The sequence below is a fragment of the Tigriopus californicus genome, chromosome 1 (genome assembly GCF_007210705.1).
Source record: "Tigriopus californicus strain San Diego chromosome 1, Tcal_SD_v2.1, whole genome shotgun sequence".
Classification (NCBI taxonomy): domain Eukaryota; kingdom Metazoa; phylum Arthropoda; class Copepoda; order Harpacticoida; family Harpacticidae; genus Tigriopus; species Tigriopus californicus.
Window position 1 is genome coordinate 12,763,280 of NC_081440.1, and position 18,212 is coordinate 12,781,491.

The following is an 18,212-nucleotide window of genomic DNA, read 5'->3' on the forward strand; positions in this document are numbered from 1 at the left end:
CCATAATTCGTTGCTTGAGAATTGGAGTGCGAGCTATCATGGATTCGTCCCATTTTCATGAGCGACTCCTTGGCTTTTGAACCTCCCAAGGTCATGGAAGTCTATGGATTGATTACACCATCACATCAACGATGACCAAGAACACATTGAAAATAGTTCACTCACCATCATAGATTCTAGGTCATGGGATGGGTCGCCTTGTCCCAAACTTCCTTTCTTTCGACGAGGACCATCGGTCTCGATATCCAACGAATTGACTTCGCCCATGATCCTCGTTCCAAGCGATTGGCGCGATTGATCCACTGGAGATTCCATACATCTCCCGCCAGTCTGATGAAAGGCATTCTGTACATGCGATCAACATTGATACACGATCTCAAACATATGACGTAACTTAGATAATCTTACCATCATGGCACCAAGGTCTTGGGAGGGCTCAAGCTGATCGAAGTTCCCTTTTGGGAGGTACGAACCATCACTAGTCGAGCCTCGATAATCAGAGGCTCGAACTGATCGAGTTCCAGATGAAAGATAGCTTCCGTAACTTGTTCCATAACCAGCATCAGAGTTGGGCGAATCACCGCCTCGCACCGAATCCAGCTTGTGGGCGTGGGGCCCGCGCAAATGGTGGGGCTGATGGGAGGACGCAGGGATGCCCATGAGGATGGCCTCGTCCAACGTGGGACTACCGCCCTCGCTGCTGTAAATCCTCTCCCTGGCACCAGTCCGGGGATTGAAGCCGGAATCCGGCGACCCCCAATGGTCCAATCCAAAGACGGCTTCTCCATCCACTGCTGTTGTACTGCAATGGCGGGGCCGGTTGGGAAAGTAATTGGGGACCGACCCGCCATCGAAGTAGCGATATTCACCCCCCTAGAACGAGATTCATTCCCCCTGAATGGTTTCCAAGTGGCCGGGCAATTTGCCGCGCCTCGAGCCGTTCGTTACCTACCCGAGTGCGAGCTCTGCCACCCAGAGAGTAAATGGACGAGCCTTCGTTGGAATCCATTCCGAGGATATTAGAAAGCATTTGAGTCTGCTCATTGGCAGAGAAAAATGGTTTAGAGCATCCCGTCAGTGCAGCCGCCGCAGCCGCCGAAACCGAGGGCGGTCCCAGCGTGCGGAAAGGACCATAGGGTGGACCTCGGGATCCCCGTCCCACTCCACCCGAAGCCAACACCATATTCCCCAAATCTAATTTATTTTCTAAGATGGCGTTGATCTTCTGGAAGATGTCCGTATTAGAGGACCCGCTTCCGCGCGTCGAACCAGGCACCCCAGAGCCGAGCCCAGGACACGCCCCATTACCGCCATCGCCACTCAATCCCAAGGGCGACGAACTCGCAGAGCTCACCTCTGAAGAAGAGCCCGAGGGTGAAGGTACGCTTGAAACACGCCCATTTTCGGCCATTATCTAGAAGACGACAAGCCAACTTGGCCCAGCCCTTGGATTGCTTGATACATTTACCATTAGAACTCACCATTTCCATATGCGGAGACAGAGCTAAAAACACACCCAAAGGTCCGAAGTAGACTTAAATGGTGGACCCACTTATCGTTGAAGACACGACAGCCAATTTCTTATCACTGGTAACAATTACTGGTCTTGATTGGTTACGTCAACTCCGGCGGCCTACTCGCAAGCAACTACACACTTGAGCTAGCCTAGGCTGACCAGCGCGCCCCTCAGCTCACGTGTCAACAACACTCATGCTCGCACGTGGCTATCGGAAAGGCTAACCAGTACCAACAGGGTGACTTCCGGTTGAGCTAGTTCAGGCCAAAGGCGACATTTTTACTTAAGAAAAAAAGACACGTCGATTGGCTAGCTAACGATGACCAAAGGGCCAATTTTATTCACGCCAAGGTTCAAGACTTTAAAGCTTTTTTGTAGATCATGATAATTGTGGATACGGTGCCCAGGAAACCCACTTGCCAGGTGGCCAGTTGACCGGATAGGAATGATTTCTCGGGAGGCATCCAATGGAGGGCGTTACACAAGTCGAAACTGGCTTGACAGAGGGAGAGGACTTGAATACGTTGCTTACGCTTCAAGGATACCACTTCGCCACTGAAAGATGATATTTCATGAGAGCTATGTTCAAATGTCACTCAACGCAATTCATTGCTTCAGAGAGATAAAATAATTGATGTCATGGAAACCCTAGTCACAGAGCCATTCATTAGAGTACAAATGGGTACTAGTCATGAATTTCAATCATAAAAGATTGTATGAAGAGGCTCATTGGTCTGATTTTGTAGCTCAGATGAATGAATTTCACTAAATTGGATCTCTTGCATATCTGAATTGAAAAATACAGTTGACTTCTAACTTCATATAGATTATTGCAAAATAATCCCCTTTTTTTATTTCGATTAATATGCATAGAATTGAAGCCCAAAGTTTGACAAATTACTCAGAGAAAATGGTTATGAGGTATCCTCCCTTGACCTCGAGTTTAATTTCTTTTGAACTGTAATTAATATCTACTGACTTTTTACTACCTAGAGAGCCGTTATTGTACAAGTAAATGCGTTCAGATGTTCATTCAGTTATTTCTTCCCTGTGTGAAATTTACTGATCGATTTTATCCAAGTTATCCGGGGCCTTTAACTAATATGATCATTTGGTCGCAAACACGTGATAATTTTACGCTCTCTAATTTTAACCACTAAAGACATTTTTTCTTTTAATTTAAAAATCTGTTAAATGCTAACTCGCCAGCGACAGCTTCTTTTATTTTTTTTTGACGACGAAAAAACATCGTCAACGTCAAAGTAACTGAGAATCTGTCCAACAGCACAAGACCGAGTATTCATTAAATGTAGAAACAAGTTCCCCTCTCGAACTTACAACTTATCCCCGAATTTAGACTTGACCATCTTCTCCTCACCCCNGACAAATTACTCAGAGAAAATGGTTACGAGGTATCCTCCCTTGACCTCGAGTTTAATTTCTTTTGAACTGTAATTAATATCTACTGACTTTTTACTAAATGCGTTCAGATGTTCATTCAGTTATTTCTTTCCTGTGTGAAATTTACTGATCGATTTTATCCAAGTTATCCGGGGCTTTAACTAATATGATCATTTGGTCGCAAACACGTGACAATTTTACGCTCTCTAATTTTAACCACTAAAGACATTCTTTCTTTTCCTCTAAAAATCTGTTAAATGCTACCTCGTCAGCGATAGCTTCTTTTATTTCTTTTTAATAACGAAAAAACATCCCCAACGTCAAAGTAACTGAGAATCTGTCCAACACCACAAGACCGAGTATTCATTAAATGTAGAAACAAGTTCCCCTCTCGAACTTACAACTTATCCCCGAATTTAGACTTGACCATCTTCTCCTCACCCCGGAGAATCCATAACGATCTCAAGGCACTGATCATTTGGAGCTGGAGCGAGAGGGCCCAACAGTAGTTATTGCGGTCCGACCAAATCCGGGCATCCTTGCGAGAAAATCCCAACCATCCGTGATTCATCAACCAGGCAATGTGCTCGCAAGGGTAATATAACGTGTCAAATATGTTCGTGAGAAACCCCACGATCCGGAGCAATGGGTCGGGTTCCTTGAATTAGGATCAAAATACAGATGGTTATGATGAACCAGGAACACTTCCCGGGGTTGAACTGTTCTCGGTTCGACTTCAGGATCGAATGAGAAGGCTCGAAGTGAACTACTAAGCCCACTGTCAGACATGAAACTACTACATACGCACACGAGGGAATGCAGACGAATTTCTGCTCTCATTGTTTTTCCAAAATCTAAAAAGAGTGACTGAGATGGCAAAAGAAATGTCTAATGGAATATTTGTTTGATGGCAATTCTCACTTCTTATAACAACTTTCAGGGGTATACAAATTCATGGAGTGGTTTTCTATTTCTGAAATTCATTCATTCTCAAGAGGTGGAGTGGGGACATTTGAATGACTTTTATGTATGCTCTTGTTATAGGTCACCCTAAAGAATCTTCTCGTGATATTTTGCAATTGTTGTGTGACTGTTGGTCAAATACTCGAGAAGCATGTAGGCAGCATACAGCTTATACGTTTTTAGGAAATAGGCCTCAAATCATTCCAGATCAAATTCGCAAGTTCAATACAAAATCAACGTAAACGTTTCAATCAAATTGGAGCTCCCTGATTTAACACAATTTGGTTATACACGTGTGTCGGAAAAATCAACGTTTTACACGCAACCTCTATCGCAAAAATTATCAATCCCTGTCCCATTAGTTCTTACCATTTGATGCCCCAATCCATAGTTCAAGGTGTATTTGATTGATGCAAAATCATCCAGGAGCCTCAACACCTTCCTGGTGTCCGAGAAAGATGCAGATATTTTGAGGAGAAACTTCTTTGAAGCCTGATCCAATCCAGGGGATCCAGACGCGAGGAGACAGCCATATTGAGCAATTCGAAACACCTTTGATCGATTAGAACTCGACTCCAAACAATTGGAAATCTCTCCAATACTTGAGGCCATGACGATTGATCAAAAGCAAATGTGAAAATACTGGGCGAATCCAAAGTTCACATGTCAGATAAGTTAATCAATACCCCAGGGTGTGCAAATAATTCAACTGATTGGCTGACGAGGGATGCCACGAGATTTGAAGGCACCTTGAAGTTTGTTCAAAAGTGGTAACAATGAACGAAAGATCTTTGAATAATGGTCAGCCATTCAAAAACCAAGAGAACCTGTGTTGGTTTAAAACCGGATTCTTACGTGTACGACGACTGTTGACAACGAAGGGTTGGTTGCAAGTGCATTTGATTTGTGTGTGGAAATTAGATAGTGAGTGTCTTCCACTTTTCACCTCAACACAAACTAAACTTACAGTATCGCTAACTTAACACCTGTTTACAATGTTCATGTAGGATTCGTGACATTTTCACGACATCGATTGGTGAGAACATGTGATGAATGTTACTCTAAACTCAAATGCACAAATTCAAATTCAAGTATTAGCAAATTTGGTATGCTACTCATCACCCTGGTTCTATTTCATGCTCAGTAGCAAAATGGTTGTAATTGTATTCACCCTAAGAAAACTTGCAACATATTGTTGCATTGCAAAGCCTCAGAGTAGAAAGTAATGATTTGATGGGATGTAAGACGCAATCAAATTTGTTCGCTGAAAAGGCTGCTATTTCATGATTTATGAACATTTTCTCGAATTTGGGGACGAGACAGACTCACAAAACCACTTTTACTAGTTATGTTAGTTTATAGATCTAGTTTCGATCATGTATAGTTGAGTATTCAGTTCTGGCAAAAGTATTGTTTGGCATCAAAAACTTTTTGTGGAATCCCATTTGAGCCTTTAACTTTTTTTATGATCTTACTATTTGCCAAGCTTTTCTCATTGGTTTTTCTCATTGGTTGCATGTATAACTCTTTGAATAAAAAGTGGCCGTTGAATTGCTCAAATTGAAAAACAAAACTGTGGATCACTGATAGCATCAATTAAATAATCACAGAAGTTTGTTACTAGAGTTGATTACTTTTTCAATGATTTCACGTTAGTAGTGACATGTTGGGAAATCATTAGCTAGCCTCAAAAATGTAACTGATTATTCTCACATCAAACTAAGGTCGTTTTTTTATTTTTGATACGTTTGACGGCTCATTACTTGTGAATTAGCTAGTGTCTTTTTAAAACCAACAATATAAGTGATGTGATCAAATGAATTGTTAAAGTTGAATGTAGGGTACCAGAAAACTTCCTGTAATAAGCTGCAAGAACAATGCCATTAAAGTTGTTTGTTGTTTGAACAACTCATACATCAAGTTGGATGATAAAGAGCATGGGTTAAGAAATTGGACTAGATTTCATGGAAAAAAATCAATTCAGTTTTCTATATGGTGGCATCATTACTATTTGCAATTAAAACTCGCATCACTAGTGATTGGAAAATATTCATTCAACTTGAAGATGTAAAACATTGAAATGAAGTTTACTTCAAAAAAGGTAAAATATTAAAAGGCAGGCCCCGTAGTTCAAAAAAAATCGTACTATACCACTAGTATAAACTGCTCATTTCGTTTTTTCACCAAGAAATTTCAAAAGTAGATGTGAAAATTGAGACTCTGTCCAACACTTTTTATGATTAATTTTTCAATTGAGTTGAAACAGTGTTATTATGTATTGTTTTAACCCGGTCACTAAATTTCAAATTGGCTGTTGCAAGTTTTACTTAAGCCATTATCCCAACTTCTTAAAGTATGTACCCTCTCAATGGTCTAAATTTCAGATACCATGAACTACTTGCTCTTTTATTATCTTCTCGAAGACTTGTTAACAGGGCATTAGTAACCAAATTACACATAACGAAATTGCTTTAATTCGTTCCTGTTTTCGAAAAAGGAAGTGTAACTCCAGATCTAAGAAAATTACTCGTCACTCGTTGCTTTTCCAGCTTCCAGACTGGCCTTTTAATTTTTGATTTCTCATGGCAACTGAGGAAGCTAAAGGTTCTACAGAAATTGTCAGTTATTGCTATTTCCATTCAACATATTAGGTTTTTCAGGTATTTGACAATTGTGGTTGCTCTTGACTACTTTGAGAGAGTTCTTGGTTTCAAATCTTGTAGCATTTGCTACTTTAGTGTTTACATCTTCTCAATCAAAATTCAGTGGAGTGAAGACCTGATTAAGTCCAATTTCAAGCAAAGGAAAATCTCTCTTTGGCTTGAGTATGATGCATCAAATTTTCAAAGCTTCCAGATTTCCACAACTTAAGTCATATGCTAATAATGAAGAAGCTTTACTGGCTTGACAATGCCGAATACTCTTTTTCCATCATGACTTGTGCAACATTGTTTCAAACTTTCAAAAATCATTACCCCATCCAGGGTCCGAATTTTGACTCCTCAAAACATTTGGATACAATACATTTTGAACAATTATGCCAAGATTAAATATCATTGTGGAAAAAGTCAATAGTCTTCAAACTTTAGGCTTTAGGAGTATTTGAAGCCAAAAACACAATTTCTTTAGAGAAGTCTGGTCTTGATGGGGCAAAACCCATAAAATATTGGTCATCTAAATTTTAGGAAGAGTAACGAGTAATGACATTACATTTTTTTAAGAATGGTTGTGTAACGAATTACTATTTTTAACCAAACTGATTGTCACAGCAAATTGCTCCTTTTATTGAGAAACAACTAATGCCCTGCTTGTTAACTAATTTTGCAAATGTTATTGTGAAGGTGTGATACGTTTTGCCCCTTGGCCATTCATTTCCTTTGAATGACCAAGTTCAAAGCATGAACCATAACAAAGAGAGTGGTTTTCACATCTTGCACTTTCATTTGCAAATATCTTGATGAATAAACTTAACCAAGATTAGGATAAATGTAATGCTAAATTAACAACCATTGACGTAGTTCAAGTTCATTAACGAATTCCGATCAGGATTGCAACAAAGAATTGTAACCCTGGAGGCAGGACTGAATATCCTAAGCAAAAAGGTACATAACAAATGACTCCTTGAAGTATTAAAGGGCAAAAAATATACCAAGATGCATTATCAATATTCCTTGGCACATAAATTTAGCAGAACAATGTTCAATTTAGGATTATTTGAAACGAAAGCTTTAATTTCTTGGGAAATTTGGACCAAAAAACACCTGAATGTTTAAAATTGCCCCGAAATGACAAGATAATTGAGCTAAAAATTGAAAAAAAATCTACACATCACTCTTATTCCACTATCTCACATAACCTCAGATCATTTGCAAGAAATGCAATCACTTTTGTTTGTTTCTGTCTTCACATGATTTCAAAAGTTTTGAATAAATCAGAAACAGTCTCCAGAATTACTCCTTATTAACGCTATGTTTCCTTTTTTCGGCCGCTAGAGTTTGTTCAACTCTTACCTCGCAGCCCCTGCCCCTAGATAAACGTTATTCTCCACCGATTAGTTGGCGGAGCTCATTTCTAACTCTGTGGCAAAATGTTAAAAGGTTTAAATAGAGACTTTTAGGGTTTTTAATATCGTGTTAGGTTGGGTTAGGTTAGGTAAGGTTAGTTTAGGTTTTATTAGGTCAGGTTAAGATTTAAAAAAGTAGTACCGCCAAGTAATTGGTGGAGAATAACGTTTACCCTGCCCCTATTACAGTCGTTAGAGGGCGGATTTGAAAGTGACGTTTATGAGCCACAAAATGTCATTTTTATGTGATTAAAACAACAACAAAAGGTTAGCAACTTCGGGAAAAAACTAAAACTTGTCCTCTTTCTGTATAAAACATTTTTCCTTTGATAGTTATGGTTGCAAAAAGTAAAGCATCATAACTATATAAAATAATTTGGTTGATGCTCATCAAAACATTGAAATATTGGCACTGCTACCTGCTTTGCAAGTTTGAGTATAACTGGTCTTGAAAGTGATAAAAATTTGCAGAATTTGATAATTATCTTGTTTCACGTATTACTGTTGTTTTAATTTTAGAAGCCAATCAAATTTCCTTAAATTCATAGTGGTTTCCCAGGTCAAAATTGAAGGAACTATGCAATTTTGACATAATGTTATAAAAGTGGTTTTTTTTTGCCGTCTAGTGATCGTATATATTGCATATGTGCATTCTGATCTCCAAAGGTACCATGAAAGTATGGAAAGTAACATGTTGGTATTTCAAGACCGTGGATTTTCAGATTACGCGCCTTTTTTCAGAAGTTTTACTAAACTTCCCAATTACTTTTCAGGGGAACGGTATAAAGAGCTTGCTTTGATCCATGTCTAAATTGAAAAAGTAACCAAATCTTCAACTGCGTTTTGAACTTGAAAATTTGCCCTCAATGATCAGCTTTAAGCGGCGGAAGCCTGGAGTTGTTAACACCCAACCTTTGGTTCTAATTCACAAGGCTCCTTAAGGGGAAATGCCAAAAAGCTGGGGTAAATGGTCTTGAATCGTAGACACTATTGCTTCAAAGTCATATAGGTAGTCGTAGAACCTAGCCGTTGTAGGGATTGAGCCATCTTATCAAGGGACTGTTTTGCTAATAAAGTTGAATCCTTGGCCAGGACCCTTGCCCATGACCCCATGAGTTGCCCGTAGCTTTACGCTACGATAGAAAACCAGGATGGAATCCGTTTTGAGGATAGAAGTAGAACTAGTGCTGGGGCGAGTCCAGACTTGAGTCCAAGTGCTTAAAAAAAAGACTCGAAGTCCAGATTTGTCAAATAGAATCCCATTTTTTGGTTCAAATTTCGTAATGTGAGCCTTTTTGTTCGACTTGAGTATAGTGAAAAATTCAAGTCCTCTATCGGACTCGCCCCAGTACCAGTCCCACTTCAATCCTAAACTGGATTCAATCCTGGTTTTCCATCGTAGTGTAAAGCCGCCCATAGTCATGGCGGGGCGGGGGTAGTGGGTCTAGTCTGATGGAACTTCCCTTGTGGAAAGATTTGACAATATGAATCAACATGATCAGTATTAAACAGAATTCGCCATGCAGAATTGGATTATCTTCTTTGCCCTTGACTCGCGATTTATAGCCTTTGCGATTAATGGCCTTGATTGACCGAAAAATACTTTAGTTAATTAGAGGATCCCCGGAAAGATTGGGCTGGATGTGGTTACAGACACTGCTTATAGAGTCCAAAGTTCCGTTCTTCTTAAATGCTCTTTGAATCATTCCAATAACTTCTCAAGATTAGCACCAGTTAATCCAACTCTATGGTAACCCCAAATAACTAAATCTTGATTGATCCCCCATTTACGATTCGCTCAATTGCATTGAAAACATGGCAATCTCGTACTTCATTATTCATTTTTGGTTGTCAAGTACGAGTATGTTTGGCTCGCTCTATGCGAGCTATTAATGTTTGTTGTTGTCTTCAGAGCACTCGGATTGGGCCTTCCGTTCATTGTCTTGGACCGCCTACCGTCATTAACTTCCCTTCCCACTAGTTGTAACCCCCCCCTCCTGCACACTACGTCCGTCTGTCTTTGTTGGCCATCATTAGGGGTTGGAAAAATAGTTTGTGATTTTGGTCAAAATAGTTGTTTTTAAGTTACGAAAATCAGCCATAAACACGCATAGATAAATTTAAAAAAGGTGAAAATAGTTTTTATTCGTTTGGATAGTATTAGTGTGGTAATTAAGGTAAAAATTGCTTGCTTGATATTTTTCACGATCTTTTTGCTCTTTGGGCTCAGTGCAATCCCAGATCTTTGCCCTCGGTATGGTCTGTTGTAAAGGGATTTGCTGTTCTTGGATGAAGTTCCCCTCTTACCAACGGGTTGAAGATGGACACCACCGAAAGGTTCACCCACTTCCCTGGGCCTCTTGCCGATCTTCAGTAAGCCCTTAGTTTTGGTTCTGACATCAAGACTGGTCTCACTTGCATTTTAGAACGTTGTTTTGGTGGCAAACGATGGGTGGGTTACCACCTGCCCTTACCTTAAAATTAGATCATTTGCGGTATAACGGTACTGTTTGTGCTCAACACTTTATCTAAATGAAAACTTGAAGTTTCATGCCAGACAAATCTTTGAATAAGGAAAAACATTGCCCGGAATTTTTTTTACACCCACCCTGCATTTCTCCTGCATTTCCCTTAAAAAAGACCAAAACCCTTGAATTTCCCTCAAAATTCTCGGTGTTAGGTTATTTTATGATTTAAATTCATGAAACCGTTTTCGCCCAATAAATGATCAAAACCGTTGAAAGCTCAATTTAACTTAAAAAACTATCTTTCCGACTCCTAGCCATCATACTCGCATCTCCTGAGGAGAAATGTGCACTTCAACCTTACCTTCCAAGGTCTTCTTACCTTGGACTTTAACGACAAGGTCGTACAGTATTGCATACCCATTGCCGTCAGACACTTTGGCAAATCTTCCTGACCGGATCAGGCGACAACATTTCGACCCACGGGCCTGCTTGCTCTCGCAGACGTTTGACGTGGAAGAACGATGGCCTGGGCCTCAGTCCCACAAGTGCCGTACAAACACTTCTGCGTTTGACCATCAAGCCTCACGAAGACTTTCTCATCAGGGACACCACAGCGCCCTTCATCGAGTGCCAGCCGTCTAGTGAAATGGGAGGAATGGAACCCTGGGCCTGGAACCTGGCGCTCCAAATGCTCAAGAGGCTCAAGAGAGCGCCTCAGACTTGTTTCCACGGGATTGTTCCGGTCCGATCGGAATTCCTCGAGACGACGAGTGCGTGGCCTTTATTTCGACGGAATGAATATGTCCCGAAAAATCCACCTAACAGGTCGATTTGCGGCAATTCAAGTCCAGAGTGCTGTCTTAACGTGTCAGTTTTAATATTGGAGCCTTGAGTGACGGTCTTGACAAATTTATCGGGCTCAACAAAGAACAAGAGTTTGGAGAACCAACTCATTGGGTTTGAAACATTGATCAAAGCTTTGAATACTAGAGGTGAGTGGAAACCATTATTGCCATCTCCTAGAGGTCAAACTTTTGTCGAGGGAACAAGCACGATTAAAAATCTAGTTCGTATCGGTTCAAACTGGTAGGGCAGGAAAAAAGTTTCACGGGTTGTCATGTTTGACCTGAAAGTTAGGGGTATTTCTAGATCTCCTTGGGCTTACTTGAGGACAGTCTAGTGATCCCTGATCGCAAGTGAAGTACACAGAACGGAGCCTCAGAAACAGTTCAGTTTTGTTCCATCCATGATAGTATAACGAGTTAGGCTGTGTTGGTGTGACGTCTTGTTGATTCATTCGAGAATAGTTGAAGGGGAACTCAACCGATTGTGGAAGGTATAAATTGTTTGCAAAAAGGTAATTTGTGTTGCTTTGTCTTGATTCACTTTCCGTCACATTTTTGGGCTTCAATCTGCTTTGAATCTATTCAGAAAGACGATCAAAGCATATTGGCATTCCGATAAAGATTATAACTTGGGTTTCGTTTTCATAACATATATTAATCATTAAAATATCATTCTTCGATCTGTCAACTCAAATTTGTTGGTTGACCAAATATAACATAAAGTTGAAGTGGTAACAATTAGACAAATTTTATGTTTGTATTGTAATATTGCAAGGGATTACATTCCTTATAGCAAATAGTAAAGCCCGCGAAATCGTAAACCCAAAAACATATTCTATCAGTAAAATAGGTTTTTCTAAATTGATGAAATCATGCGCCTGAATTGAAAGGCCATGATTGTTTTTGTTCTATACCATTCATTCGTCATTCAGACTGATGCACAATTGAATTTCTCAGATTGAATACGCTGTATTTCAACATATTTTGATATAGATAGGTGGAAGTATAACCTTTTATGAATTGCTAAACGTGAAACCAGTTTTATCAAGACTCTCTAGGAACTCCCGGGAAAAGCCCGATATCCTTTTTTTATTTATTTATCATGTAATCGAATGAGAATTCATCATAAATACCTCCCATCAAAAGAAGTCTTATGGTTTGTTCAGACAAGTTGACAAATGAGTTGGTCAAAATGCCCATGAAACTTGAAAGATAGAAAGCGGCACTTAAAGTTCATTTGCAATGAAATGCATTAAATAACATTTGTCATGAGTTATGCAGTCTTTATTTAGTTCATTTACTCAACAATTTGAATATATGACCCTGCCCATTTGCCGATCATGCAAATCCTCTAAACGACAAAAGTACTCTCTGAGCACCAAAACAATAAAGGTCGGTCGGAAGTACACACGTCGCACAAAATGGACCCGACGTTCCTGGACAGTAATTGACGCAGCCAGAAAAACCCAGGATCCGACCGCATTGATTTCCCCACTCCTTGAGCAAGAAGAAAGGCCTAATTAATTTTTGCTCGGTAAAGGTAAAGGAACAATGGCCAAAGTACGTACACTAACATCTAAACAAACGTACCGTAAAGGATTACAAGCCATTACACCATCGAAATGAATAAGGGAACGCCAGAGCATACTTAACAAAATTCACTTTGTGTGATAGGACAGAAGAGTTATGGAGTCTCCAATTACCAGCATAGTTCATTGTCATCATGATGATAAAGGGTCAGAATGTGACCCACAGAGAATAATCATTCAAATCGACGATTTTGTTTGGCGACGCCGCCGATCCGTGATCAGGACTTTGTCCCCCAATTCCACGCTCTGATTGCCCAGAAACAGGCCAATGTCTCATTCGAACTCGAGAGCAATCACTTCTTGACCATTTGCGTCCGCATGAAGAGCATAGTGACTACGTAATACCCATAGTGGCAATGGCCCCTCAAACTTCGAACTTGTTCTTTATTATTTTTTCTTTGAAAGAGTACGTGGAATATCTTAATAGGGAGGGGAGCATTACTACAAAACTGTCAGCGGGAACACGTCATCAATAGGGATGGGCAAGTTGTGCCACTAAAAAGTACTAAAATGCAAATAATTTTCTCTTAGCTGATTGGAGCCCTGAACTTTTGTAATAACATCTTTTACGATGAACAGTGTATGACGGATATTTTCTTGTTGAAATAGAAAGTCATCCCTAACGTGGACTTTTCTTCAAGTTGAAAGCAAAAAATATGAAAGTTTTTCCCACACCTCTATTGTCTATTTTGAACATTTTCGTCACCTGAAAATCCTTGTATTTCAGAATCACACCTTTGCTCTATATTTGAACCGCTTAAGATGAATGGAACAAATTCTAGGTGTTTTTTGTTGTTACATAACGTATTGTACTATAAACCATAAAGGCTCATTATAATTCTTATTATTTGCTCACAGAAGTACCTCTTATGCAACCCAGGGGAATTGAAAAATGCCAATTCCATCCATTCAAGTCCTCAATATCCGAAGGGAAATTGGGCAATCGCAGAAATCCATTGTCCACAAAGTGTTGCCAATTAGATTAAGAATTTTGTCTCATATCAAGAACATCTGAAACAGGAATTTTGTTTTGATGGAGTGCAATCAGCCAGGTGCATAGCCGCATGGCATACTATTAGGGCCGAAGATGAATGAAGAATGTTGATGTGCCTGGACCGTCTATCCCTAGTATTCTTAATCTGTCTCTGGCACTCAATATCCTGAACTCGCGTGATATTTGCTATCGAGACATTCATGAGGGCCGACAGATCCTTCATTTCAATTTTCACCTTTTTTTGCTTCCTCTCAGTGGTGTTTTGAAAACACACAAGGTTCCTGTTCAGTCTTACCTTTCGTTAGGCACCGCCATCTTCGTACCAAGTTATCTATCTACAACTGTATAAACGAGTACGTACTACCTGGTGGCGATTCGAAATGGCAAATTCCTCGACTTCAAGTTGCTCTTTCAATTGTTCCCATGTGTTCCTCACTGAGATAACAGTTAGTCATAGGGAGAATGAGGGCCGACGAGGGGAAATGTCAGGTCCATGCGGGAATCCAGAGGTTGAAATTGCTTGATTTCATCCGCTTTTATCTGCAAAACATTTCGCTTTTGCAAGGTCGAATTCTTTCCTCCTCAGGGTCCGAGGAGCCAAATGAATGGCGAGCAAAAAAGTACATGATCTCAGTTTTTGATCAAACAGGAAGAATCTGGGATGAAAGAAAGGGCGAGAGAAACCCGAGGAAATGACACTCGGATCCATTCATCTGATGTTAAAACTATTTGTCCTCGTGAACAATTGGCATTTCTCTAGTTCCTTTATGCCTACTTGTCTCTCTCAGGATACTACCTTTTTGAAGCGGTAAACCTGCCTGAAATGATGAGAAACTCTTGTCGAAGGATCACATTAGTACAATCCAAGCCAGATTCCTAATTTTCTTTCATTTTCTTTCAGGCATGAGTGATTCCGGTCGTTTCACATCCTCGTCGTTAGCCTGTTACACGGCCATTTCTGAGGACGAAGCTGACGAGGATGCTGACGAGGCCGAAGATGAGGAGGAAGATAATGTGACCGTAACCTCACGCTTTCAGGGGCGTTGCGCTCACCTACTAGCCCTCCTTCAATCTGGCACCCTGAAAAAATCGCTCAAAAGGATGATTCCCGATGATCTGCCAGATCAAATCCGCCAAAGCCATGCTTTCCAAACTGACAAACTTGACAATAAATTTCCCTCCATCTCGGTCACTGGGATCGATGAAGGCATCACGGATACAGACTTGAGCGATTTCGAAGAAGATAGCGGCGTGGTGGTCTCGAGTGAAGATGATGAACCGGATCTAGAAGATGAATGCCCAATCGATTGCGCTTGCTTCCGATTCAAGTCTTGGCTTCTGGTACAAGGTCAAAAAGACCGCAACATCCTGGATGATGACTACTACACCATGAATAAATCGACCAAGTGGCCCGATACCGTGCACGACAAATCGCAATGCAATTTCGATCCCTATCCATCAATCCTGGGAGAATCCTTCCGCTATGCCGGCGAACGGGACCGATTCGGACGACTTCATCGCTACGGAAGCATCTACTTCGCCAATGGACGCAAATTCATTGGTCGATTCAAGCACGGCATTCGGCAAGGACCAGGGGAGCTGATCGACCGAGAGGGCTCCAAGATCCTATCCGGGATTTACGCTGAGGACAAGCTACAAGGGGTGTGCTCCGTGGCCGGGAATGACGGGGGTCTGTGGGAGATCACCTTTCACAAAGGCGTACCGCATGGGCCCGGCCGGCGCTACAATAAATATGGTGTGCTGCAATGGGTGGGACGGTACCTTCATGGCGTGCCCAGTGGAATATGTTGGCGTAGTAACGACAACGAAGGATGGTATGTGGGGACGTCGAATGCCTATGGGCGTGTGACCGGGAACGATGTCATCTACATGTATCCGGACTTTCATACTGCCTTGGTGGGCAAGTGGTCCAATGAATGCATGAAGGAAGCTTATTGTGCCACGGTGGTTGGCTTGGATATCAAAGACGGATTCCCATATCCGATCTTAGGGACACCGGACAAATCCGTGTCTTACAAAGTAGACGTGTCCGGATATTCCACGATATCCACGACGCCGCTATTGCCGGATCCATATGAGACAAAATTTGTGAAATGTATGGAATCCACGGTGGCGTGTGGTGGAGATGGCCTTTTTGCTGCTAGAGATATTCAAGCCGACACTGTTTTGTCGTTCTACAATGGAACACGTTTTCATGACTGCCACGTAAGTTATTGACAATCTTTTCTCAAGTTCTCCGTATCTACTTTGATTGTTTTCGTACTTACAGGCTTTCAATGACTGGGATTACAATTCTTACAAAATACGCTTAAATGAGAAAAAGAAACAAATTTTAGACATTCCACCGGAGCATCGCTCGACCCAGAACTATTGTGCCAGTCTCGCCCACAAGGTGAACCATTCCTTCGCTCCCAATGCCAGGTTCTCAGACTTTTGCCACCCTCGCTTTGGTCGTATTCTCTGCGTCAAGTCCACCAAGAAGATCCGCAAGGGGGCCGAGATATTTTGCAACTACGGCTACAACCTGGCTGATTGTCCCGAATGGTACAAAGATCTCCACGAATCGTTATTCTTCGGGAAATGTGCATCCATCATTGCTTAATACTAATCTACTAACCCACCCCAACCAGACTCGTTCAATCATTTACAGTTCAAGTTTAAAAGTATAATAAAGAGTATTACACGACCCTTTCCATTTCACAACTCGTCTTTGGCGATCTTGGCCACTTCTTCCAAAGCCGCTCGCTCGTGTTCGAGGATCTATTTCTCCTTGATATCTATCATTTGGATCACTCTTTGCCTCACGGTTTCGTCCAAAGGAATAGCCCCAGCTAGATCCACACGCATATCGAAGATGACCTCTGCTAAGAGACTTAGTTGATCATGAATAAGGTTTGCCCAATGATCCACATCTAATTCTAAGATATTGTCCAAGTCATTAGCGGTCAGCTTTCCGTCCTTGTTTCTGTCCAATAAGTGGAACAAGGTTTCAGAAATTTCTTGGCAGTCATCGTCCCATTTGGGCAGTTCTGGAGCCAAAAATGGATCCATTTTGATGATGGATGAGAAATCAGTGATACCTATTGCTTGATTTGTTAGAACAACTCTCTGTAACAGATGAAGCAAACGCTTGAAGGCGTGTCTCTTGGGATCAGTAGACCTCTCCGGAGGTTTTACAATCTTCTCGCCAAGCCAGGGAAGATCTCCCAAAGTTAAGATTGGCGATAAGTATCCGCTGCAATCCAAGTCGGATTCGTTCTCAAGAGGCTGCCAACGAATCTCGAGAGAATTATCTTTATCCAAGACGTTTTGCTGGTGAATCCATCTGGCCGGGACGAATAGACAATCTCCAGCTTGAAGTTTTGCGATGTGGATTTTTTTTATGTCCTTTAACCCGGGATGAGTATTGTAATCAATCTTAGACACATCCACAAATGGATTCAGCTTGCCGGAGTATCCGTCGTCCACCAATTTCATGTTGGACCAAGAGGGAAAATCCGCTTCGTCAATCAAGACAATTTCCTTCTCCCCCTCAACCATGCAGTAAAGTTGGTGATTGAGCTCTTGCCGAATCGGTTTCGACACTTCAATATTGTAGAACAGCTGACGTGTTTCCACCATTGTTTGGAAAGCTATTTTAGGACAGCGCAGGGGTGCTGGATAGCGAATCATTTCTTTCACAGAGTAAGGGATATGTCCATACGTGTACCATTTATCTTGATCTTGGTTCTTGGAGATCTTGCCCAACAATTCTCGAAAGGTCATTCGCTCTTTGATGCCATGCCCATAACGAAAGGCTTCAATTTTAGAAATGGCGGCATGAGGCGAATTCTGAAACTCACTGGCAGCCAAATTAATTCCATGCTGTGACTTAAGATCCGTCATTTGTTCATAGAGGCCACTCAACACAACTGGTTTTCTCATTGAGACATATTCCCGAAGGAAATCTTCAGTGGTTGGAAGAGTAGTCAAATTAGCGACGACTATTCTTGGCCAACTTTCCCCTAATTGTTCACCTTGACCAGGCCAATTTTCAATGGAACCTGTGAAATCCCGACCGCTAGGGGGCCATGATAGACTCGGATTCGATGTTTCGAACAAACTTCGCAAACCATAACAAACACTAACGTTCAAGAACAACGAAAACAGTGCCACAATGTTCATGTCTGCCTACGATATACTGACAAGAGATCTTGATACACGTGTGATATTCGGTCTTATCTGTGAGCTGACCTTTCCACAATGCATTAGATAAGAAAACAAAGATTATTTCAAAACAGTTTGTGGATTTTACTTTGATATTGAAGACAGGCAGCTTCAGAGCAGCCGCTACATGGATTACTTCAGAAGCT

At 41.2% G+C, this 18,212-nt stretch overlaps 4 protein-coding genes across 6 annotated transcripts in view; 1 reads left to right on the plus strand and 3 right to left on the minus strand.

Annotated features, from left to right (window-relative positions):
• LOC131878226 (uncharacterized) overlaps positions 1–1,643 on the minus strand; it is a gene marked incomplete in the record, with an annotated part of 3,712 nt that extends 2,069 nt beyond the window's left edge. Inside the window, 5 exon segments of the mRNA XM_059224145.1 lie at positions 7–101; positions 166–345; positions 409–873; positions 953–1,414; positions 1,482–1,643. Coding sequence (XP_059080128.1) covers positions 7–101; positions 166–345; positions 409–873; positions 953–1,414; positions 1,482–1,490 — 1,211 coding nt within the window.
• Positions 1,644–1,821: 178 nt separating this feature from the next.
• LOC131878235 (peroxisomal membrane protein 11C-like) lies at positions 1,822–4,822 on the minus strand. The gene is made up of 3 exons (XM_059224157.1): positions 4,250–4,822; positions 3,319–3,575; positions 1,822–2,071 (listed from the first exon to the last, which is right to left on the minus strand). The coding sequence occupies exons 1-3, from the start codon at positions 4,490–4,492 to the stop codon at positions 1,870–1,872; spliced, it is 702 nt and encodes a 233-aa protein (XP_059080140.1). The 5' UTR covers positions 4,493–4,822; the 3' UTR covers positions 1,822–1,869.
• Positions 4,823–10,721: 5,899 nt separating this feature from the next.
• LOC131881794 (histone-lysine N-methyltransferase SETD7-like) lies at positions 10,722–16,555 on the plus strand. 3 transcript variants are annotated; one of them, XM_059228754.1, is made up of 3 exons: positions 10,722–11,403; positions 14,741–16,065; positions 16,130–16,555. In XM_059228754.1, exons 2-3 carry the CDS (start codon positions 14,743–14,745, stop codon positions 16,460–16,462), a joined length of 1,656 nt encoding a protein of 551 aa, XP_059084737.1. In that variant the 5' UTR covers positions 10,722–11,403; positions 14,741–14,742; the 3' UTR covers positions 16,463–16,555. The 3 variants fall into 3 exon arrangements, with proteins under 3 accessions (XP_059084737.1, XP_059084744.1, XP_059084751.1); XM_059228761.1 differs by lacking the exon at positions 10,722–11,403 and adding an exon at positions 11,454–11,768; XM_059228768.1 differs by lacking the exon at positions 10,722–11,403 and adding an exon at positions 11,454–11,747.
• Positions 16,504–18,122, minus strand: LOC131881813 (uncharacterized). The gene has a single exon (XM_059228782.1). The coding sequence runs from the start codon at positions 18,022–18,024 to the stop codon at positions 16,621–16,623; it is 1,404 nt and encodes a 467-aa protein (XP_059084765.1). The 5' UTR covers positions 18,025–18,122; the 3' UTR covers positions 16,504–16,620.
• Positions 18,123–18,212: the final 90 nt, after the last annotated feature.

Excerpts from the sequence above, each read along its gene's own strand:
- LOC131878235 (XM_059224157.1), bottom strand. The coding sequence starts at position 4,492 with ATGGCCTCAAGTATTGGAGAGATTTCCAATTGTTTGGAGTCGAGTTCT. Across the intron at positions 3,576-4,249 it reads ATGGATTGGGGCATCAAATG|GAACCCGACCCATTGCTCCG; the intron begins GTAAGAACTAAT and ends TCCTAATTCAAG. Across the intron at positions 2,072-3,318 it reads TCTAAATTCGGGGATAAGTT|TGGCGAAGTGGTATCCTTGA; the intron begins GTAAGTTCGAGA and ends ATCATCTTTCAG.
- LOC131881794 (XM_059228754.1), top strand. The coding sequence starts at position 14,743 with ATGAGTGATTCCGGTCGTTTCACATCCTCGTCGTTAGCCTGTTACACG. Across the intron at positions 16,066-16,129 it reads CACGTTTTCATGACTGCCAC|GCTTTCAATGACTGGGATTA; the intron begins GTAAGTTATTGA and ends TCGTACTTACAG.
- LOC131881813 (XM_059228782.1), bottom strand. The coding sequence starts at position 18,024 with ATGAACATTGTGGCACTGTTTTCGTTGTTCTTGAACGTTAGTGTTTGT.